At 36.3% G+C, this 24,279-nt stretch overlaps 1 protein-coding gene across 1 annotated transcript in view; it reads left to right on the forward strand.

The window, feature by feature from the left end:
• The window catches only part of ARAP2 (ArfGAP with RhoGAP domain, ankyrin repeat and PH domain 2), a 123,884-nt gene that overhangs the window by 13,006 nt on the left and 86,599 nt on the right, over positions 1-24,279 (forward strand). Inside the window, 4 exon segments of the mRNA XM_075709047.1 lie at positions 717-1,073; positions 4,490-4,559; positions 10,120-10,240; positions 13,052-13,233. Of these exon segments, the coding sequence (XP_075565162.1) occupies positions 717-1,073; positions 4,490-4,559; positions 10,120-10,240; positions 13,052-13,233 (730 nt within the window).

Below are 24,279 nucleotides of genomic sequence, written 5' to 3' on the forward strand. Positions count from 1 at the left end.
AACTATGACTGTATTTATTTTTTTTTTTTCCCCTCCTATTTGAATCTTTACCCCATGCTATCGGAGGCAAAGTTTGGCTCTGTGGCTGTCCTAAGACTGTCCTACCCAGGTTTCAGAATTTTTGTGGGTTTGGAAGATGTCTCTATTTTCCTCAGTCAGAACAAGGAAGATACAAGTTTTATTTCTGTATGTCTCCTAGCTAACCATGTCTGAGTACTCTTATACTCTACTTCCTCATTATGGGGGGGACCTAAACACAAAACTAAAAAACGTTCTCTACTCCTGTCACGAGGCAATGGCCAGTGGTTTGATGAAATGGGAGCTAATGTCCTCCTTAAGTCTCCAGTCCATACCTGACTTCTGTTGAGGTGGGAGAGGGAAGAGAGACGTGATACTGCAAGTCCTCCAAAGTATTAAAATGAACAAAGCTACTTTTCTGAGGAAGGAGAATTAATTTTAAAATTCTGTTCAGGCTTCTAAACGAACCAGCAAGTGTTTCCTTGTTACCAGGCCTGTTGAATGGAGAGAGTAGGAGTCAGTATGGTCATGGTTATATAAGATACATTGTGTTTCGCATGTCTTTGGTTATCGCAGTGGTTAAACAAGTTATAAACATACTTATAATATGTCTTACCAATATTTGTTCTAATTAATAATTTTGTGTATTTGTACATTGTAGCAATACATTAAGAGTAAAATGCAATTTTTCTTTCTAGTTCCTTTAATAATCAGGATGAGAAGAAAAAGGAATTTGCAAAAAATGAATCCCTGTCTCAGGAAAACAAATCATTAGCACTAGAAGAATCTGAAAGTGAATCTGTATATTCTGTTGTGGAACAATGTTCTTTGCCTTTATGGAAAAAGAAAAATAAAGACAAGACACACTCGGCATCTTGTAGTAAGATGCAAAGTGGAGATGCAGATCACTTGGTCAGTGAACAAATGCATTTTTGGCAAGCTGATGGAGATCAAACTTCTATTGGAAATGATTCAATAACACCATATGCTTGTTTTTATGGACCATCAGTAAAGAAGGTTAAAGCAGGATGGCTGGATAAATTATCCCCTCAAGGGTATGGTATTTTCAGTGATTACTGTATAATTGTGAAGATGTGTGTTTGCATGAGAGATGTTAAGTTGGTTACTATTTGTAGTGAGAAAGGAAAGGGAACTGTTTCTGTTGCAAGAACATAGGTCTCTTCTGAATTCTTAGTTTTTAATGAGGTTACCTATTCCAGAGTTTATTTAGGAGGTGCACTCAGGAAAAATATTTTTATTAAAAATGTTGATCACCACTCACGAACTGTAGCAGAAGAATACAGAATTGATTTGTAGCAATATTTCCAATATGTACGTTTTTGCTGATTTTGTGTGGGCCACAAAGTGAGTGAAAACAAACTCTGACTCTGAAATACTACTTTACCAATATGGCCACGGTTGTATAAATTAATAATTACCATGACTAAAGATTCCGTTGGTTTCAGAATTGTGTGTATAAGTTGAGCTTTGAGATTAGAAACACATCTAGGGTGAATTGTCTCCTAGTTTAGTCTATTGTTGTGCCTAAAATTTGATGGGAATAATTTGAGCCCAAGTCTTGCTGTCAGATTTCAAATATTGAAGAGGAGAGAGGAACACAATAGAAAGAGAATAGACCCTTCACCACATTTGTAGGTTAAAAAAAGAAAAAAAATCTTATGTTTAATTTCTGTTATATTTTTAAAATTTTTAAAATTGTTTTATTTTACCCTACTTTAAATTCCAGCTCTTAGATTGTTTTACACTAGAGCACTCTATTATCAGATCTTCCCTTCATAAGTACTTGCAAACTCTGATGAAATTCTTCTAACCTCCTCCTTAATAAACTGAATAGACTATTCTTCATTTTAAATTGTAGTTTCCAGTTCTCCAGTTGTTTTCTTCTGAATTCCTTTTTGTATTGAAAGTGGCATTATTTTATTTTTCAGTGTATTTCTGATCTTCACTAGTACTTAGCATCTAGAAATTAAAGCTGTTGTCCTTGTTAGTGCTGCAGTACATCTATTTTACTGTACTTCTACTCAAGCCTTAGTAGTTCTGCATTCATTGTTCTTAGGACTGTATTTTTAACTACACTGAAAGGTGTTACTAAACTATTTGGCTTTTCCTTTTATTATTTGTGGCCTACTCATCGACTAGTACAGCAATTAAAACTTTTTTCAGTTTAGTGACAAAGTTGTTGAATTGGTTGAGAATACAGTGTGGTTTGAGCCCACTGGAAGGAGTTCTGTTGTATAGCAATTTCCATTTTTTTGTTGTTCCTTTTTAAGAGTTCTGATTTAGCAAGTTTTTAATTCCTTTGATTTTGGCTTTATTTGTGTTGATACAGTGATATATTTTTCAAGCTGAATAACAAGAAGGAATAAACCTTTTACCATTATGGAACTTCAATGTGCTCAAACTTTTTTTAAAAATTTTTTCAATAGTTTCATTCACATTTATGGATTGTTATTGTTTACTTTTGTTAAAGAATCAAGGAATAATTATACATAGAGCCAAAAGACTTTTTCCCAGTATAATATGCATTTGCACGTCTCAGAATTGTTAGTGTATTGATTCCTCAGAGAGCTGTAGTTAGCTTTAACTTTTGTTTTATTTCACTTATGGGACTCTTTTTTCCTCTTTTTTTTTTTTTTTTTTTTAAACCAAAACTTTCAGCAGTTAGTTAATAGAGTGATAGAAAGTATAGTTCTTGATTCCAGTTGACTCATCTTGTGCTATTTGAAGGAATAGCGTTGTGAACAAAGTGTGAGGGCTTTAGATAAGGTACTGTGTGAGAATATATTGTTTGAAAAATATAATGAATTAAGCACAAAATTAGTCCTGGTTAGGACTGAGTAGAACAGTTGCAGGGTCGTTTGCTCTGAGTCAGTGATATTCCTTGGCTGAATTTCAAGGACTTTTTCTTAAGCATGGTTTAGTGAATGCTACATTTTTTGGTTGTCTTTCTTATAATACCATTTTTCAAATATCAGAAAACTTAAAGAAACTAACCAAAGGAGAAAAAAAAAAACACCAAAACAACAATGATTTTTTTCATCCCTTAAAGCACTGTCATATTTTATTTCAGTCCCCACAAACTGAATGTTTCTTTCTGTTCCTCCCTCCCTTTTTCTCCCTCCCTTTTTCTCCCTCCCTTTTTCTCCCTCCGCTCCCATTTACACCTGGCACTTTGTGTCTCCTCAGGTTAATCAATATAAACTGTTTTCTTAAATGGCAACAAATTGTGCATTTAAAGTACAGGTTCTCTTTTTAGTTAACTCACTATAAATTGTAAAGCCATTCAGTTTACTCACATTGTATGTGGTACTTAAGTTTACTTTTTCTTCCCTGCATCATCTTAAAGTTTATTGACATTTTAATGGAAAATAGATTTTACATTGGCCTTTCCAGGTTATGAAAAATAATGATTTATTGTAGTCATATAATAAAAGTTAATTAAGCCAGAGCCTCTATTTGATTAAAGTGTTGATAAACTATCACAGTCTACTAATCCTAAAGCAGAGCTCTAATTTAGCAAGAAAGGAAATAACATTGGGAAAAGAGATGTTAGAGTGGGGTCTTGTTCTTGCTTAATTAACTCATTTAATAGATTTTAGAATTGAAACTTCTGTAGATGATAACTAATAGGCTGCCAACATTTTTAATGAGCATAACGGACTACTTCAGGTGCATGTAAAAATAACTTTTTAGGAGGTTCTTATAGAGCATGAGTTAACAGCAAACTTAAATAATCAAATGAGCTTCTCATTAATGTTGTCCAGCTGATAATACTAATTGAAAATGAAATTTCATGTTGTACTTGTTGAGTGATTTGGTGTGACAACTGTTTATTCATTGGCCAGGGAAGAGCATGTTCAGGAGATGATGATGACTGAAGATACTGTAATGACTGTTGATAACTGAAGATTTCTGTAAACAGAGATGTCCTCATAAACATGGCAACGAGATGGTCATTTTAGGTTCTCGGCTTTCCCTTTTTGGAAAATATCTTAAAGAGCTTCTAACACTTAAAGGTGTGCTCTTTGTTCAGAATATTCCTTCGCCTCTGATAGAAGTAACCAGTTCTCATCCGTGTTAGTTTCAAGCAAAATTACATCACTGAAAGTTCTTTTCCCTCTGTCATTTCAGATGGGATATAGAGCACATGGGCAGGAAATAGAGAGAAAGGAGACTGAACTGATTAAAACCATGAAGACACTGATTTATAAAAGAAGTCCAGTAATACTGCTCTTCTTGTTTGCAGATATTTTTATTAGATTTGAAATCAGCATTCCCTTTTGAAAAGATATGATAGGGCTAAGATTTATTTTAATTTTCAAAATATTTAGGCCCAAACACAGGAAGATAAACATGATTTGACTTTTCTATAATTTGTGCTTGAGACATTCTTAAAAGCCAGCGTTACTTGTGTTTGTAAATTTTAAGTGTATTCATTTTTGATTCACAGCAAACGTATGTTTCAGAAGCGCTGGGTTAAGTTCAATGGAGACAGCATTTCTTATTACAATAATGAAAAGGTAAGTGACATGTTTTGGCCATGTATGGGACAAAATGCATCTGTGTAATACACACGTTACCATGAAGATATTGAGCACTAATTGCACATGAATATTCATCTTAAATTTATTTTCAATTGCAAAGAACTAGGATGAGACATAATTAAACATTTTTAAGGTGTCCTTGAGATCTTCATGTATTGTTCATCCTCTTGTTTTCTAGAAGGGCTTGTAGTCCTGACCTTTTCAGGTAGATATCATCAGAAATCCTTACTTTACTGAAGGGGTGATACCACTGCATTCTGCAAAACAGATCGGAATGGTGCAAAACACATTTAAGAGATCCAGTGTTATTTTGGTGGTGGTATGTCTTGTCATGGGAACCCAGCATGCTGGAGATTTTGAGAGAGAAAATAAATGTGGCAAGGAAGACCTTTTTAAAACCAAACCCATCATACACTTGCTTACTCTTTAATTAAAAATGTCTCTTCCTGTTTGTCTTCTAGAAATAATCACGTATCATTAGAGTAGGTTATGTTTGAATGGGTCTTTTTAAAATGAACATCATACTGTGATGTGAGTGGCTGTTCTTTGTTTCTGTACCTAAGGACTGGCTCTTACTGAAACATTTGCAGATTCATGAGTTGCTTTGATTAATGTCGATCACTTCTGATATGTAATACAAAAGTGGATTTGTAAATCATGGTTTTCAACAAAATGTCTATTCCCTCTCTGAAATTGAGATTTACAAAAGACTTCTTTGACCATTTGATACTACTTTTTCACAATAGAAACTACATTGTTGGTTTTTTTGTTTTGAGACCTGTCTTTAAACATTACTTTCTTTTTTTAAAGATTTTTTTATTATTATTATTTTTTTCTTCTATTTGATACACTTTAGCCCACTACAAAATTCTTTCTCTTTTGCTCTATGATTAATTTCTCTTCTTGGAAGAAATGAACAATTTCTTAAAAGTGATAGATGATTGTATAATACACATGTTTGGTGGAGATGAGGTTATTTGCTTGTGTGTTATTTGAAATGCTGGAAAGCATTTCCTGTGTAAGATGCATATTAAATTAGGAACAAAATACAGTTTCAGATAAAAGTTCCCAAGCAGTATGATGGGTGGTGGTAATCAATAAGAGTCCTGTAGATGCTTTATAATATGCACACTCTTAGACCTATTTTATAGCAGATTATGAAGGGAATAGAACTGAAGCAGGAAAAGACTGTATTTCCTGAGGGGCTGGAGAAATTAAGAACAAGGTCAAAAAATTATTTACATTGATCTTTATGCCTACTTATTAGGAGCATGAAACAAACTGTTTTTACTTGCTTACTTTGCTTCACTCACAGTAGAAGACATGATTGTGTAGATGAAGGGAACAATAGAATAACATTTGAATTGTAGTGACGAAAAATGTTACCCCTTTCTGATATTCATCCCAGGGCTTCAGAGGAGCAGAAAAGCAGGGTTAGTCATTAAGAAAGACTTGAAACATACAGTGTTGGGATTTGCTTAACACTGTCTGTAGCATAATTAGGGAAAGAAATGCTAATACAGAATTTTAACTCTTGTATCTGCACTGGGGATTTTTAATTCTTTTTTAATTTTTTTTTTTTATTTTTTTGGAAGGTCACTGAAAAAGTTACTTGGAGGTCAATTACTCTAGAATAATACTTGTTATACATCCACCTGTCACAGGAGATTCCAGAAATCTTCCCTTCTGGTCAGAGAAATATTTAGTGTGTCACACAATACATAGAAAGCTACCAACTATGCATTCTCTATTTAAAAGGTCTCTGTGATAGGTTAGACTATCAGGAGCTTGCAAAAGGCTTGGTCTGAAGCCTCTCTGTCTCCCTTTTCCTGGAATCAGAGTACAAAACCTCAGTCCTGGGATTGAATGAGATGCTGGTCGGTCTGTGTGTGTATACAATCTGACCAAATCTGGGTGTCTGACTTGTTAACTTGATGAGTCACATATGCTAAGAACTTTGTATGTCTGAGAACTGCGAGGCCTGAAGCAAATTCTGGGAACCGAGCATTTGATGAAACTCTCAGACTAGCTTGCAGATAGGAGGAAAGCATAGTTGTCTACCAGTAGTTCTCAGTGCACAGTGGGATTGTGTTGGGTGAGCAGTGGTGTCACTGGGGAACATGAGTTTTTGGTGTGCTGGTCTTTGCTTGATCACTACTCCCACACCCAGAATATTCATACTGCCTGCTAGATGGATACCAGCATGTTCCTGCTGTTGGCTTATGTGTTGTTACCTTGACATCATAAGCAACTATTTGCAGACTGCATGCAGCTGAGGAGCCGGTTCTGGTAAAAGACAGAGATAGTTATACAGTTCATTGCAAGGCAGTGGGTGTGTCCTCCTAGCTACATGTCTCTCTATATATATATTTAAATGGGGAAGTTGGTTTTTTAGATCTTAACGGCAAGATCCGTCTATTCTAATGTGTGTTTGTTCGAGGATGTTCCTACACAGACAAGCATGTTATAAAGGAATTGTTGTACTTTTGATTTCACATATCAATTAAAAGTAGTTCTCAAAAGGAAACCAATCCATACCTGGATATTTTTCTGATTATTACAAGCAGAGACGTGTAGGATCAATGGAATGAAACTGTTTACTTTAGCCAGAAACCCTACCAATATTAAAAAGCTCTATTTGTCATTCAAATTAGGAACTTGAGAGGAGTGAGGTTCTCAAGAAGGGGAAGTGTGCTACATGGCTAATTAAGAGTGAAACAGGTGGAGGATGGGGAGGGAAGACACCGAGGGTAGTATTCCTGAAAATGTGTACTTAGCCCATCTAAACGCTTCTCTGAATGATTTAAACCTTAATTTTCTAAATATTTCTCAAACCTTGTTCTAGTTGTGCATCATCTTCTAATCGATAGCGATCTCTTCTTTCCTTTATATCTGTATATATGAAAAAAATATTTAGTTTTCTACAAACCGCATCTGACCTAGGAAGAGGTTTTATTTGAATCTGTGATGCTGCTCACTTCTTCTGCGTTCTGGTCCTGAGCAAGTTGCTGTGGTCAGAGCAACATCCTGTGTGGTGTTGTCTTAACAGAATGTGGTTAACTGAAGTGAGAGGAAACTGAAGAGAGGAAGGTAGAATTTGAGCACTCTTTTCAGCTATCCCGTATGCATAGTTTTTGTTTCAAATGTCTTCCTACTTTTGGCAGGAGAACTCTGGTGCTCTAACATGTGCTTTATAGTAAGGCAAAACCTGCTGGTTCTATTGAAAGTCTTTATTTAAAAATGTCTTAGGGTCCCTGACAAATATATTAGTGATTTAGGAAAAAGTCTTGCCTTTTTTTATGTGGAGAGCTTCAATATTTTGTTGTCTTATGTGGCATGTGAGCATAACAAAGAACAAAATTCACTGCAGAACAGGTGAATCATTGTCATTCTTGAAATAGGTCATATTTAATCTGTTGTGGAAGGAAAGACAAAGCAGTTCAAAATGGTGTTTTCCAGGACCTTTTAGCCCAGCTCTGAAATACAACTGTCAAGGAGCAGTCCGTTGGGCTGTATTTGAAAATACACGTTTTCATCAAAGCATCTGATATAAAAAAAATTTTTTTCTTTCCCCACTACAAAATTGTTCTGTCAGAATTTTTAAGCAGCCCTAAGATTAGTGTACACCTCTCAGTAACAGAAGAAATATCTGTGAGGTTCTTGGCTGTGTTTATTTGTTTTTCTTTTCTATATTCTTAAATAATTTGCCTAATTTGTAGTCTGGAGAACTTCAAAGAGAGAAATTGTATCTTAATCAACAAGAGCTTTTTAACAGGCATTATTTCTTGCACGTGAATGAGAAGCTGCTGCAAAAATAAGATTGAGAAATTCTTATGGTTTAAACTGTATTTGAAAATACGTATGCCTTGGAGAACAAAGCTTTAAAAATGATTGTTTACTAAACCCACAACTATGCTCAGCTTAAAAGGAAACTGACTTTTTTTTTTTTAAGCAAATGAAATAAAATAGCTGTGACTTCCAGCATGCTGGATTATTCTCTTACAGTACCAAATACAGCCAGCAGATGCCTGCAAACACCATAATATAATTATATCTGAACACCTTTAGAAAGAGTAACTGTAATAAGTTTGCTTTGCCATTGTGAAGGATCAGTAGTTAACATAATATCCAAACTTATTAACAAATATGTTAAAACCTATTCTAACAAATATAGCTGTAATGGAAATAGATGTGCAATACTAAGAATATGCTGAGTGACAGAGTAGCTGTTGTGTGCAATTACAGTAACATGTTCACTTCAGCTGTATTTCAATTTTCTATTTATTTGCTAAACTGCATTCACTGATGTATTGATGAAGTGAAACAACATAAGAGTGTGAATTTGGTGAAAATCAGTAGTATATTAAACTCAGTAAACAAAAAAAATGATCCTGTGTATCCTTCATGCTTAGCATTCACAGTGGTTCCTCAAGTCCTTGTATAAAGTCTATTATAATAATTTATACTTTGGGAGGAAAGTTGTTGCAGTACAAATTGTTTATGGGGAGCTGACTCTCGGACTATTACTGCATCTGGATCATAAATCTTAGCAGTATAGCTGAATTGTCTTAGTTGGAAAACCAATTGATCAAAGCATAGTGGGGACAGGAACAGCAGTGTTAACTCTGGAATCTAGGAATTGTGCAGTATTTCTGAAGTGTTGCACATCTGCTTGAGCTTCCCCCTCCTGCTCCCACATGGAATACTTAGGTTAATTAGGTTAAAAGATGAACCACTTAGGAAAAAGGAATTGCTACAAGTACTTTCTCCATCTTGCTTTTATGTTCAGTTCAGTTGTCCCAATTCCTAGTTGGAAATTAGCAAATTTTGAGGAAGTCTGCTGTGATGCCAAACGATGTTTTTGAGAGATCATTCTCCTCTTACCTCATATAGCAGAAAAGTATACACCTGATCTAAGCTAGAGGATTCTTGTTAGTAATGACAGGGTAGTGGATTTTTCCAGAGAGTGATGACCCCCTTTCAGTGAAAAAATTAGGGATAAAATCAATGAATTTACTTTTCTTATTGGCTAGCCACTGAAGGAGTGGGGAAGGAACAGAAGAATTCTTTGGAATTTTCTGCTTGGAGAAGGCACAATTTTTTTCCTTGTCTGATTCTGTTCTACAAGTATAATAATTACTTTTTTTTTTTTTTTAAATTATGGTTCTGTGAGATAGTCAATGTAATTTACTTTGGCAAAAAATTGTAAATTTACGAGAGTGTGATACTTTGCAATATTAGTGTCATGAGACAATTTATGAACTGGTATCTCAAATATATGCATTCTATCTCACCATGGGATTTTACTCTATTTTAGAAGGCAGTAGGTGTGCATAGATGCAGAACAGTGAAGTTGGTGATGTGTGGGTAGAAAAGTGGTTACTTATTGATGCAGTTTTATTAATAGTGTGGCAAACTTTTAGGAGCACGGCCTGTGTATGTGAACTTCCTAAACACCATGGCAAGTAATGCTACCTGAGAGACATTCAACATTCCATGAGAGCTGTTAACTATTTCTATTGCATTTTTATTATAGGAAGTGTTCTCAAAGGGAATAATACTGCTCTCTGCTATAGCAACAGTAAGAGTTCACGGGGAGAATAAATTTGAAGTTGTCACATCCCATAGGACTTTTGTCTTCCGTGTGGATAAAGAAGGTAAGTAGAACATGTATAATTCTAATGATTGCCAAAAAGCCATGTAATCGCTGATGATAAATTATGTTTGTGAAATATAACTCATTTATTACCAGAAATATTTCTGGATTCCAGCTGTTTTGGGCTCATAAAATGAAACTGGAGATAGCTGCGAGCTTTCTAAGAACAACTGAAATTGCTGGAGAATGGCTTTTAAAAATATCAAAATGAGATTACTATTTTCCAACTCTTCTGCCTCCTCCCCATCCTTCCCAAAGATGAATTTTTCTGGATGTTCCTCAGGTCTCACTAGCAGCTTTTACAGCCTGTATGCTCTCAGCCATCTGCTCCGAGTCATCACTTGACATAAAATTGACAAAGAGCAACAATGGAGTTGATGGCTTGAATGCGGTGCCGTGATCAAAGGAAATCTGGGGTTTTCTGTGTGTCTTTATTTACTGCCTTATACAGTATGTTCAGCCATGTATTGGGAGAGAATACAAATGTAAATTGTAGTAGGGAACTTAGTATGCCTTCTAATTTAATGCTTTATCAACCTACAGCTGTAATATGTGGAATCAATATCAATGCATGTATGACTTATTTATGGAAACAATCAAATAAAATGGAATACCTAGGAAAAAAAGATATGCAATATGTATTTACAGCAGTACATGCCAGACCCATTATAGCTAAGGGTCTCTCAGCATTTCCATTATCAAATCCCATTTTTATGGGTTATAGCTTGGCTGTAAACATTTGCTGCAGGCTGTAACAGGAGTGCAGCATCAGTGAACAAATCCTTCTTATCAGGTTTTGCTCAAATCACTTCAGGCATTTTTATGCTCTTAGTGAGTTAAAAAGTATGTCTATTTTTATTATTTTTGCTTTTCTCTTCCAAATTTATTTTTTTACTTTTTTATAAATTGGAACATAACCATGTTAGTACAATAGATTTTGTAGGGCTGTAATTTGCTTTATGGACTGTTGCTTTTGAATACTATAAAAACATTAACAACTTATACTGACTTCTAAAATATATTCAGAGCAACTACTTGTTATATGTGAAATTGCATTTTCAGTTAGTATATAACCATCTTTGGACATAGTGGCCTGTCTGTAAAGCTGTTCACTTAAGGTAAGAAATATTTGTGGTACAAGTAATTTGGTCCTTGCTGTATCCAGAGCTGGATGATGTATTCATAGTAAATTACGTAAATAACCCTGCTTGCTTTTGGTTAGGTGCACAAACTGTTACTTGCTGCTGTTCCTTCTGTAGATTTGTGGTTGGGAATTGTTCTGCGACTATTTGAAGGGTACTTAACTTCTTTTCAGAGATTTTGAAATGGAGACTGTTATGCATATTTCATCCTGTGGACCTCATTTATTAACTTCCTTTCTTTCTGCTGGACTATTAAAATAAAGAATGCTATCATTGTTTTCATTGATCTGTGTCCCTTGATACCAATGTTGGTCTGCAATCAGTGGATTATAGTACTCGTTTTGTTTCCTTTCAGTGCTCTGATTTCCTATTTTTTGCTATATCAAAAATACACTATTTTTGGATTGATTTAAATATCTAGAGTGAGAAACTCTCCTTTGGAAAATTTAGGGGCATTTGGGGACAAAAAATTAAGTAGTTAGGTGATAGCAATGAATTAGAGCATCATCTGCTCAGATGGAGTGAGATTTTGTAATTTGATGCCCTCAACTATACTGAAATGTTCTAGTGATCATTTCAAAGTACTTTAAAAGAGCATGTATTAAAACAAAATTTCTAAAATGAGCACTTGGATCACCTTCCCTGTGCTAGTCTGTTGGGCTGCTGTCTTCCTCTTCTTCAAACTATTTTCTGGAGCTTAAATTTGTGTATTTGTTCCTTCTTGTTGCACACATGACACTTGTGAAGTAAGCACATTACTGTTTTAACCGTGCTCCTTGCAGTCTTAGACACTGATTACGTCAACTTTATATCTACAGTGGATAGAACTTTCCTTCCCTCCCTGCCCCCTCCAATATATTTTACAGCCTGAATCTTTCAGAGCAGAGTTGAAATATTCATGAAGTTCCAGTCGCATGGGGCAAGTCTAATTCATTCAGAGTATTCCGCATTAAACTATATTGATCTGTCTGGTGAAATATCTGAACATAGTGAATGAGACTGAGTGGAACTTTATTACTTCACCTACTTGTGTTCATGTATTTGTAAGATGTTAAATTAATAATGCATGCAAAGATATTCAAACATGCATTTTCTTGATTACTTAGTACCCTTGACAATATCAAGCTTAACCACTACACCTTAATGGAATAGATTGTAATTTGCCAAATGTTTATGCTTAAAAGCATGGCCGAACATAGAATAGCATTGGGGATGGCTTGCCTCTATAGTGGCAGATGATATTTAGGCTCCCTTGGTTTTGCTTACATAACTTCTGTAGTTCTTTCCCATTGATCTGGCTTCCAGAAGGTAGAATCATAGGTAAACATGCCACCTGTCTACCACCTCAGTCTTTAAGCTGTCTTAAATTCAGCATCTTAGAACTAGTAGTCATTATTTTAAGAATCTTGGTCATCAGTTTGTATAACTTTTCAATTTGTATTTTGATTGTTGGGAGCTAATTGAATGGCTATCTTTGCTAACACCTCCACTGATACAGACTCTCATGGTATTTTTATTTCCACCTCCTCTTGAAGGTAGATGTTCTTTCTGATGTGGTATAGCTATACCATCAACTAGTATAGTAGGAAGAAGAGGAAAACAAATGTGGTAGAGAAGAATGGAGCTGCTCCTTAACCATATGTCTTTGTCTAATTTTTTTTCTTGTTTAGAAGAAAGGAATGACTGGGTTAATACGATGCTCAATGCCTTGAAATCGCAGTCTGATAATAACTCTCAGTCTCGAACTTCTGTTGCCCCTGAGAAAAGCGGATATCTTGAGCTGAAAGGATACAAAGCCAAAATTTTTATTCTACTTCAGGGGAATACTGTGTGGATCTGCAAAAATGAGCAGGTAAATTTTTCATATGCTTTTTGTGAATGAATGCTTATAAAGATGATTTAACTAGTGAGTTGGAAATTGATGGCTCTTTGTGAATAGGTACATTTCAATATAAATGCATATTTCTTTTTACATAGTACTTTATTGCTGCAATTCTCAGAAGGCTTCAAAAAGCAGGAGAAGTATCATTATGTCTATTGTACAATAGAAAAAAGCAAATATATAGTGAGGTGAAGTGAAAAGCCCTGAGTGTCACAACAGGTTAGTGGCAGGGCTGAGATTAATTCACTCTTAAAATGTGTGCCATAAGCACTCTACTAATTCAGAAGGCTTATTTTGTGCACTGGTTTCACTGTCCTGTAACATAGTGCTCTGGAAAGTGTGCTGTACAGAAGTAGATTGTGGTATTTAAGTGATACTTGAGCTAAATGTTCAAAACTGATGTTCTTTGTGTTTTTAAGAACCTAGATTGACCACTTTCTTTTGTGCACTATAATGCATTAAACAAATCCAGTATTAAAACCCATGAACTAGGTCTATTATTTCAGCTCCCCAAATCTAGGACTGTTTGTTTTGTTTGGCATGAATATATTATGATGTAAAGTAGTTAGCTGTGGAACTCTTAAGGATGCTGTGGATAGGAAATAAATAAGGATAATTGGTTTTAATGACTGACTGTGTGAACTAGTGGAAGAAAAATCTATTGCAGGACATTAAATGGAAGTTATCATTTCTGTGTGAGGAAATTGATGACCTGGGAGTAGCTGGAACCTGGGAGGGCATTTGGGGGAGGTGTTGTTACGTGTTTGGCTTGTTCTCATGTACTCCTGAATTTGTGTACAGAAAAACTCCTGTTTCAAATGTGAATGATCTCTCAGATCAACTCCAAAATGACAAGTACTTACTAGCTTCCTCTCCTGTTGTCCTCGTAAGTGTGAAGTTATTTAGATGGGCTTGGGGAACCACGTAATGTTCAATATTAGATCTTATTATTCTTTCCCAGGGACTGGCAGGGAATTTAAGACTGAGAAATACCTTTTTTTTTTTTTTTTTGTTTTTCTTTCTACTTAATGTGCTCCAAGGAAATTTTACTTATCAGGTACATTCTTTGAGGTCAGTCAACAGTCAACTGATCAAAAACTTGATGCAATTTATGGATTTAAGCCTGCACCATGTGTTTTGCAGAATGAGCACCTTGGAGAAGAACTGGTCTTCATAGTTGAGCACAGTACTCCTTAGCTATACTGGAATCCTCAGTCTTGAGTATTGTAATAAATAGGTGACCTGCCAGTTAGTTTATTTATTTCGGTAAAGTCTACAGCTAGGGGTCTTTAAGGAGGAACAAAACCAAAGTGCAAATGCCACCTCCCCACCCTGAAATGCTGTACTTCACTGAGGTTCTCTTATATCATTTCAGTAGAAAGAATGAAGTTGACCAAATTACTTTACAGTCTGCTTGTGGAATGATCCACACTGTGCTGCAGTGCTCGATGTTACTGTTCCATCATGGTGTTTCCAGGTATTTCATCAGTGAGAATCCCTGGAATGCATTCTCATCAATGAGTGTCCTCTCCTTGTCGATGTTCATTGTAATGAACCAATTTTGCCTTCAGAATCAATACTGTATCCATCTTATGCCCCTGAATACTTTTAAGTACTCCCTTATGGATGTTCTGAGCTTCTTGATTAAGGGACAAACGTGGTACTTCACTGAGGTATACAGACTTGTGGAGGAATTTCTTTTCCAGAGTGACAGGTCATTTGAAACTAGCTATGTCCCTCTTGAGAGTCTCAGTACCAGGCACACAATTTTTGCTTTCTTCCTTCCTTCTTACTCTGTCTGCATATAACCGTTGGGAACATCTTTCTTGCCTCAAGTAGTCCCTTGATATTTCTCTGTTGATGTGGGGCACTCTCAGTTCTGCCCACTATGCTGAGTCAGTTTTTCTGACACTGTTATCTTAGAAAAGTGTTCCAGAGCCATTCACTGTTGAAGCGTTCTTGGTTGCTCTGTTACATGTTTTCAGGGTGTGGATTATGACTATCTAAGATAATCTGTCATCCTGTCCCCCTTCCCCGCCCCCCCCCCCCCCCCATCAATTTCCTTTCTTACAGATTTTTTTAAATTACTATTTTATATGTGCATGTGTGTGTTGGATCTATTGTTTGTATGGCTGTGTGGTAAGTTGTATCAGCTCTGCCCTTTCAACATCATTGGTTTCAGATTTGCTTTAGCTGATCGTGAAAGCACACCCTTATACAGCCTTTCTACTACATGTTTATTCCCTTCCACTACATGGATGCTCTGCAGAGATCACTGACTGCAGTGCAGCAGAAGGCAAACCAAAATCAAGCCCAGAAACAGAATGAAGGTTAGACATGCTGTCAGCCTGTCAGCTCCTTCTGGGTGTATGAAAACTGCAAACAATGGTGCAAAACCAGCTTCTTCCCAAAGCTTGTTTACTTAAAACCAAAAATATCAAATGGTCCTAAGAGATTTCTTTTTAGATACTCCATTTGAACAAATGTCTCTTTCTTTATGCATTTTCTGGCTATTTGGGAATCAGAAGAAATAGCTGCTGTCTTTAATCTTTCATAGCCTGTAATTCTTCTCTCAGTACCTCTTGTGTTTTATTTTCAAATTGAAAACCAAATTATTTTTACTGCAGCGCTGAAGAAAAACCCAGTAATACAGCATTAATCCATTAGAGGGCTCTGTTGTTCTAAAAATCTTTCCCTATCTCAAGTTTGCACTTTAGCCAATAATTACCAGGCAAATATGTCCAGGGATGTCCTCGAATCCTGTTCATATTGGAATTCACATCCATGCTAGAATGACTCCCAGAGAGACTTAGAGGGGTTTATTATAACTGCAGTGCTAAAAGACACCTATTTAGACCTCTTACAATGTTGAAATGCGATCGGATCAAGCTGATTTATTGATTTCTATTAAACTTGATAGAGGAGAGTCCTCTGTTACTTTAAAAGATTTTTCTTCATTGTTAAAAATGGAGAAGATCCCAAGCCAAATGCCAAATCCTAACATAACCACCATGAACTTTGTGAAGTTCAGACTGAGATCAGAACATCATGTCTCAGGCCCATTTTTAGTTAAAAAGTGATTGGTTTAGCCTGAGCTTCTGGCAGTGATATAGTGCTAGTATGAAACCATCAATTTCTTTGACTCTCCATGTAGTGTGAATTTCTTAAACTTCCTCTCTGGACCAAAAGTGAAAAATAGATTGTACAGAATCAATTTGTTCAACGTGCAACTTGCTGAAATTCCTATTTCTATTTCAAAATCATTTGTGCTTAAATAAAAACATGTCATCTGATCCTTCATGACAGCTCAAACATTGGCTTGAGATGTCAGTCTACTGTGCTGGTGCCAGTGATAACCTCCCCTCTGTGGTTGTCAGAAGGGCTCTGACAGATGCTTGCTTGGTGTACTAGAATATATCCCCTTTGTTAAGGTGTTTTTAAGATTCACCAGTATTTAAAGTCAGGGAGGGCCTAGATGTCATAGCGTTTGCACTAGAATTTGGCTTTGACTAAAAGAATTCAGGATCCTCTTTGTTACTGCCTTGGGTAGTTCTGAAATAAATGCATTTACCTGGGATATTTGAGGAGAGTTTGCCAAACACAAAGACTGGGAAATGGTAGGTATGGCTGTGTGCCCTAATTATTTGTGACTTTTTTCCTCCATGCATGACTCCAAGTTAAAACTTGAATGGTGATGAGTATTTTCTCTGTTATGTACAAGAAACGGTATCCATTTCTTATTGAAAGCCTCTTGTTTCATTTTGGCTCAATGCTCTTATTGATTTCAGAGGGTTTTTTGTTTTGTCAGAGATTAAAATGATTTGCTCTGTGGCAGATGGAAATGTTTATTCATGTTGAGTGAACCAGTAAGAGAGTGCCTAGTAATTTTCATTTCCTCTCTAACGCTAACAGTGCATTTAAAGCAAAACTGGACAACATCCTGTGTTACAGGAAATTGTATTAAACAAGTAGAAGATGGCAAAGGGTATGATAATGTAGAGAACTGGTAAGGGGATAGATGGAAGGAAAAGTCAAAGATGATGCTTGAGCTTGACCTTCTGAAAGAGGAAGTTATGTGAATATCAGGGGAGGGAAGCAGAAGGGATGTGTTTATGTATTTCTGTGTGCATAAGAACAGAGATGTGTTCTTATCTCTGTTAAGAAACACAGGCGTAAAGGGAATGCTTTGAGCAAGCTGATCTACTGAAAGATGTCCCTGTCCACGCAGGGGCATTGGACTAGATGATCTTTAAAGGTCCATTCCAACCCAAACTATTCTATGATTCTGAAATACAGTGCCAGAGACAGTGTGGTTGAGATTCAGGGCAGACTTAGAAGTCTGTGACGTTTTAATAATAGCAATGGGAATTTGTAATGATCCTCTACAAGGGGATTGTACATTAGGAAGTGTTCTGTTTTTTCCCTGGAGAAAATCTAATCCTGATTAATAATCATGAACATGATGGATGAGAAAGAGAAACCCTTATAAAAAAATTGAGTAAAGGATCTATTAAGTATAGCAGAAAGTGTCTAACAATGGAAGGTGAACAGAGAAGAGTAGTTAAATGAAGCCCTGAAGATGAGTAGTAATGATTGTCATGCTAAAGCAGCATGAGAAAGCCTTTTTAATGTATTTAGATTCTTCGTTATATCATCGTGACAATGTCTGTGAATATGAAATGAGTCCAAGGTGATGGCAACAGCAATATGGGAGAGGAGTTGAATGTAAATTGAGTAGAAAGCAAAATAGTTGCTTAGAGATTTTGAGATCTAATGAGGAACCCTGAGCAAAGCAACTGACGGTTTTGGAAAGGAAGCTAGGGAAAAAGCTGGGGGATTAAAGGCAATGGAAGAAAGCGGGAGGAGGAATGGGAAGACCTTTCAGATATTTGATAGGTGGTGAGAGAAGTGCATGGTATGCACTGGGGTGGAGCAGTGGAAGGTGGAATTACTGAAAATGAGAAAACAAGAAACAGTGTCATCTCTGTCGTTCCCCCTGTTCCCTACACCCCACCCCCACCCCAAGAATCATAGAATCATAGAATGTTTTTGGGTTGGAAGGGACCTTGAGAGATCATCTAGCCCAACACCCCCTGCAGTGAGCAGGGATTGAACCCGTGACCTTGGCGTTATTAGCACCGCACTCTAACCAACATGTGTCCTTTTGGAGATTTTGTGGTGATAAGCTGTTATTTGTAATGATAACTGGGAATCTCCGTAAAGAAAGAGTTCCCTACTTGATTGCTGGTGCAGACTATGATCAGACATGTTTACAAACATATGAATAAGCCTGGCCCAGAATGCCTTACATAGGTGGAGGTCATAGAAAAACAAATGAACATTTGTCCTCCTTTGTCCTTGTTTGATTCATTCAGGCTTTACTCTTTACTTCAGAATGATACAAATCTGTAGCAAGATGTTAGAAAAACAAAACCAAACCAACGCAAAAATATACCAAATATATTGGAGGGGGAAAGATTAATATGAACACGTGTTTTAAGATACTGATACATTGGTGACTTGAATTGGAAGCAAACAATTCAGCCCCTTTTAAATATGGCTGTTTGCATCAAGCTGTAGCTGGGATGATAGATTAAGGTCATATTCCTAATTTTCCAGCAGTTCCTTGGCAAGTGATTCATTCCAGTCTTCCATACTCAAAACCATGGCAAAGATCAATTGCTGTGCATGACATCAGAAATAACTAAGTAGGAAAGAAGCTTTCTTACCGAATTCAAGTTAAGAATTTCTTTTTTTGCTTGTGGTGCAATACAAAATGAATGATTACAGGAAATTATGTTGGGTGGGGGAAAGGTTTGTTGTTCTGACCATTACTACTTCAGTTTTAAACTAATTGAACCCCTACTCCAAAAAAGATAAAAAAAAATAATTTAAAATAATATGCTATTAAATGAAGGTGGTTGAATCGGACAAGAAAAAATGTGTCTGTGACCACCTGTACAGGGAAGATCTACATTTTACATTCAAAAATAGTTTTGTGGGATGTTATTCTAGGTGTTGAAGATATTATTAAAGAACATGGAGAAGGGTATAAACAGGAATTCTATCAAAGAAAATTAAAAAAGTTAATGTTAAGTTCTTCTATGAGCAGTTAAATTAAGCTGTGGCTATATGAGGATTTTATTTTTCTTGTTTATTTGTTTTTATGCTATTAAGATCTCATTGAGATCTCAGTACACCTAAACCAATCATAAAACATGATAGCAAGCCTAATGCTTCCACAATGATCAAAAGCTTCTTGATGAATTTGATTTGAGGTGGAGGGTAGGGAAGGAAGAAGGAAAACGGCAAAGTTCTGAGCTTCTCATTAATGCTCAGCTGAGCTTTCTGGATGACTAACACATATACAGCCACCTACCTTGATCATGTAAAAATTAGCAGTGAAGAAAAGTGGGATTTTTTTGAATATTATGAAGAAAATAGATTTTACAGAGTGGCACAGCACATGCATAAACGACTGAAGAAAGTTTTAGATGTACTTGTCATAAGGTTTTAACACTATTAATGCAGTATTGGGGAAATCTGTTTTCCTCTAAGAGTACTGGAATTACCCGAGAGGATTATCCGTCACTATTCATGTTATTTGCATTTAAGAACTGCTACCTTGGTTTCAAATTCCATGGTGAAATGATCTATTGGATCAAAAGCCCTGAATACAGGAAGCAGGGCATCGCTATGTGTACTTTCATTTATAATGGTAGACCAGGTCTGCATTTATTTATCTATTTTAAATCACATGAACAAGTTATTTCTGCATTATTATTATTTTCTGCATGAACCTGAAAGATTGTATAGTCAGTGTGTGTGTGCATATATATGTATATATACACTTAGATAATGGAGTGCTTTCTTTTTTTGTGTGTGCAATAAGAAGGATTGAGATGACAATGAAACTGAAGAAAAAGTATTTTTCAAGCCTAGTTAGATCTCTCTTCTTTCAGTAGCTCAATATACGGTGGAATTAAATGCAGCTAGAATGTTATTTTGCTCCTAGTTGATTCCTGTTTAATTGTAAACATATCAGTCAGTTCTCATAGGAGACATGCTGAAGAACTACTTAATAGCTTTTGTTTGCCCTTTCTCCTTTAAATTGAGGGCAATGTAAAACACATTTGCCATGTTTGGGACAGAAGTAGCTTTAAACATACCGGTGGCAACACTGATTCCTCCGTCTCAGCCTGCATCCTTTATTTTAGGTATTAAACTAATTAGTATAGCTGAAATATTAATATTTATGTAAAGTTACAAAGCCGTTACAACAGTGAAGAGCAGAGTATTTCTGAGGCAGTGTAGACAACATATCCTCACTGAAGTGTTCATTCCACAAACTTAAAGATAGGTACAAATGTATGTCATGATAGTGTATGCAAATTCCTTTTCCTAATTAGTTAAAAATAGCATGATACACCATTGCAACTTTTTAGTTATTTAGCATATATCTTCTGCTATCGACTTGCCATTTTTGAAATCTGTTACAACTCAGTTAACTAAATGCAGTTTATGAATTTAATCTTAAATTAATTGGTGTGGCAGAGCTCAGGCAAGTAATGTCACAAAAGGATATTTCTGGTTTTGGTACATTGTCTGCATGATAAGGGGCTAAGTTGTATGGATATCATTCTGTGAGAGGTGAGACTATTCTTTTGTCCAGTCTGAAGTGGAAAAGCAGTATTCCTGAAGACCTTGGGATTTGCTTAATTTATGATGAGTATGATCAGATGAGCACTGGCAGTCACATTATGATGACTAAAATGTTCTCCTTGGTTGCAACACTAAATAAAATGGATTAGCATGCACCAGCAGCAGACCAAAGAGTATGCCTGCAATTCATTAATGTGCCTTGTAACTGACACTGTAATGTCTAGAACCCCAAGCACTTAAAATCAGGTGATTGATCATAATGCATTTAGCTTGCAGTAGCTGAACAAGCACGAAAAGCACAGTGTTCATGAAGAAAACTGTTTTGACATTCATGATTTCTGTTGTTACTTCATGATGATTTCCAAGATTGGGTGGTCTCACTTCAATCTCCGTTGGAGTTCATCAGAGTAAGGACCATTGGAATTTAAGATCAAACAATCAAACAGTGGACACTTGCTCCAGAACTGTTGTCTTTTGCACAATGTGCACTGAAAATGAGAACGGTATCTTTGCTGGCAGCAGAGAGAGAGAAGGTTGGTGTTGCTATTGGACTACTAAAATAATTAGGCCGTTTGAGTCTTCATCAGTTATGAAAAGTGGATGGTTTAAAATGAGCATTATAAAGATGATCCTTAAAATACTGAGAACTTTAATATCATTGTAGCTTAAGTGACATTTTAATCTTTTTGGACCTTAAATAAGTTGTTTTTCATTTGTGCTGGTTTGTTGTTTGGAGAAGTATGGCATTGTTCAGATAATAACAAAGCATTATTTTCTTTACTCCACTATTTTTATAGATATAAACTTTATTCTAAATAATTGTACCATCATTACAGCAAGCCAAAGGGAATTTATGATTTACAGCATAGTAAGAATGTGGGGAATACCCCAGTGTGCTTTCTCAGCAATAATTTCTGTCCCTGGTTAATAAAGTGCTGGGCCAACAAATTTGAGCTTAATCAACTCAACTTGAATTATTGCCTCATGAAACACTTCAATGGCATTGTTATTAAATGAAACTCTCCCTTTCAAATACTTCGCATGCAAAATAATATCTTGTTAGAGATGGCATGTTTTAAAACTCATTCATTAAAAAAATCAGTGTCTTACAGATATTTCCAGAAAATCTCACTCAAAAGTTATTTCCATCTCAGCACGTGGGTCAGACATCCCTTTCCCCCGCCACGCTGAGATCCACCAGTGACTGATTGATATTTAACACTTTTAAAGAAACGTTTGAAAAGTGTTACATGCACTGAATTGTAGCAAAAACCAAGCTTTGCTACCTTCACTTAAGGTGGAAGGTTGCCAAAACAATTGGCAGTGGAGCAGCTGGAGGACCATGTGAACAGGCCTGGACAGTGGTTTAGAAGGAAAATATTCAGCTTAATAACAGAGAAGTTGGAAAGCAATGATTCAGGAAATAAAAGGTGGAAATAATCTTGTTTGGGTTTTTTTTAAGTGATGCCTAGTGACATTAGTATGTTTTGAGCATTTCAAACAACTTTCATTTGGTTGGGGTTTCTTTTGTCTTTTGGGGAGCTTTATGGTGTACTTTAGGATGAGAGGAAATGGCCTCAGGTTGTGCCTGGGGAGGTTTAGATTGGATATTGGGAAAAATTTCTTCACCAAAAGGGTTATCGAGCATTGGAACAGGCTGCCTAGGGAAGTGGTTGAATCGCCATCCCTGGAGGGTATTTCAAAGACATGTAGATGTGGTGCTTAGGGACATGGCTTAGTGGTGGACTTGGCAGTGTTAAGTTAACAGTTGGACTCGATTATCTTAAAGGTCTTTTCAACCTAAATGGTTCTATGATTCTACATCTGCAGTATTTCCAATAAAAGTTGCTTTGAGAAAAAAATGTTGAGCCAAAGAATGCAATGGCTGACAAGTGCATTTTACTCATGAAGATAAACATTTTAATTACTGATTTTGCCAATCATTTTGGGGATTCTTATATCTAATATTTAATTGAATATTACAGCTCCTGTCCATTTCTTTGTTTAAGGTCAGTTAGGCTATTAAAAAAATAAAATTACTGCTGTCCATTGGATATGACTCCATTTTGATTACGGCAAAATTATTGTCTCTGCCTTGTACCATCTGATGTTTTCAAATTGTACAGGTTTCTGTGTGCCACATCTAGGCAGAGAGGAGTCTATATCCACTATACTGCATTTGTCCATGTCTACAGTCTTAAGTCCAGTATGCAGAGCTGTGTTAGAGATACCCGAGTGAGGTTTGAAAAAGGTCTTGAAGCAGTGTGGCTGCATTAGTATAATTAATATAGCTTTGTATAGTGCTTCCTGTTCAACAGTCAGCCTGTCTGGCACTTGTTTGAGAGGCTCTGCAGGACGTTGTGTGATGATGAGAGGTGTGATGATTTTTCCAGCCGAGGGCTGTAATTCCTTGCCATGGGGTCATAAAGAAGTTCAAAGGCAGATAAAATGACAGCAGTCAGCAACAGCAGCTCGGTTCCTGCAACACAGGAGTAATTGCAGCCCGTTATTACAATTGACTCTGGCTTCTCTCCCCTGAAGGAACTGAGCAGCTGCCAATTTACTGGGCTGCAAGAAAACTGATGAGCCAGGAGATGGGGGTCATAATAAAAGTTGAGAAACTGATCAAGGCAAAATTCATTAGTCCTGAGTAGCTATAAGAAGAGAAGGAAACAGTGCTGGCTGGTCATCACTGATGCCTGGGTAGGAGATGGATTCTGACTTCCAGGTTGGTTTGTTTCACCTTGCGCTTCTTTTTTCACAAAGAGAAGCGAGGGGGGTTCTAGCATCTTTTGTCGTCTTTTGTTTAAAACAAACCAGCCACACAGCAGAGGTACCTGCCATTTTTATGTGACTTATCTAGAAAGGGCTTATTTCACCCTGAAGAAATACATCTGTGCGTTTTCTGTGTGCTCTGTAATCATTCCTGTGCATTAGGTATTTACGGGTTTCTCACTTTCCTTCTACAGCTAAACCAGGATGATATATAACTTGCTTCCTCTTCTGTTTTATTTAATGACCATGTGCAGTTGGTAAAACTAAGAAGTCTGATTTGAGGTTGATCTTAGGTATTTGCACTTGCTTACAGTAAATGTGTACAGTTAGCAGTTTAGATGTGAAACTTGTGTGTCTTTATTGGTGTTCGCACCAATAAATGTTAATACAGAAATAAAAGGGTTACATCTACACGAGCTCTCTTTCAGAGTCTCTGTTTCTTCATCCTTCTCTCATCGATGAGGTATGGAATATCAGAAACATATCTCTCAATATATGCAGGTGGAGCTGTACTGGAATTTTAAAGGGAGCAGAAAAAATAAAGGTTAATAGAGTGCACTATAGATACAAACCCAGAAG

This window comes from Pelecanus crispus, chromosome 4 (genome assembly GCF_030463565.1).
Source record: "Pelecanus crispus isolate bPelCri1 chromosome 4, bPelCri1.pri, whole genome shotgun sequence".
Lineage (NCBI taxonomy): Eukaryota > Metazoa > Chordata > Aves > Pelecaniformes > Pelecanidae > Pelecanus > Pelecanus crispus.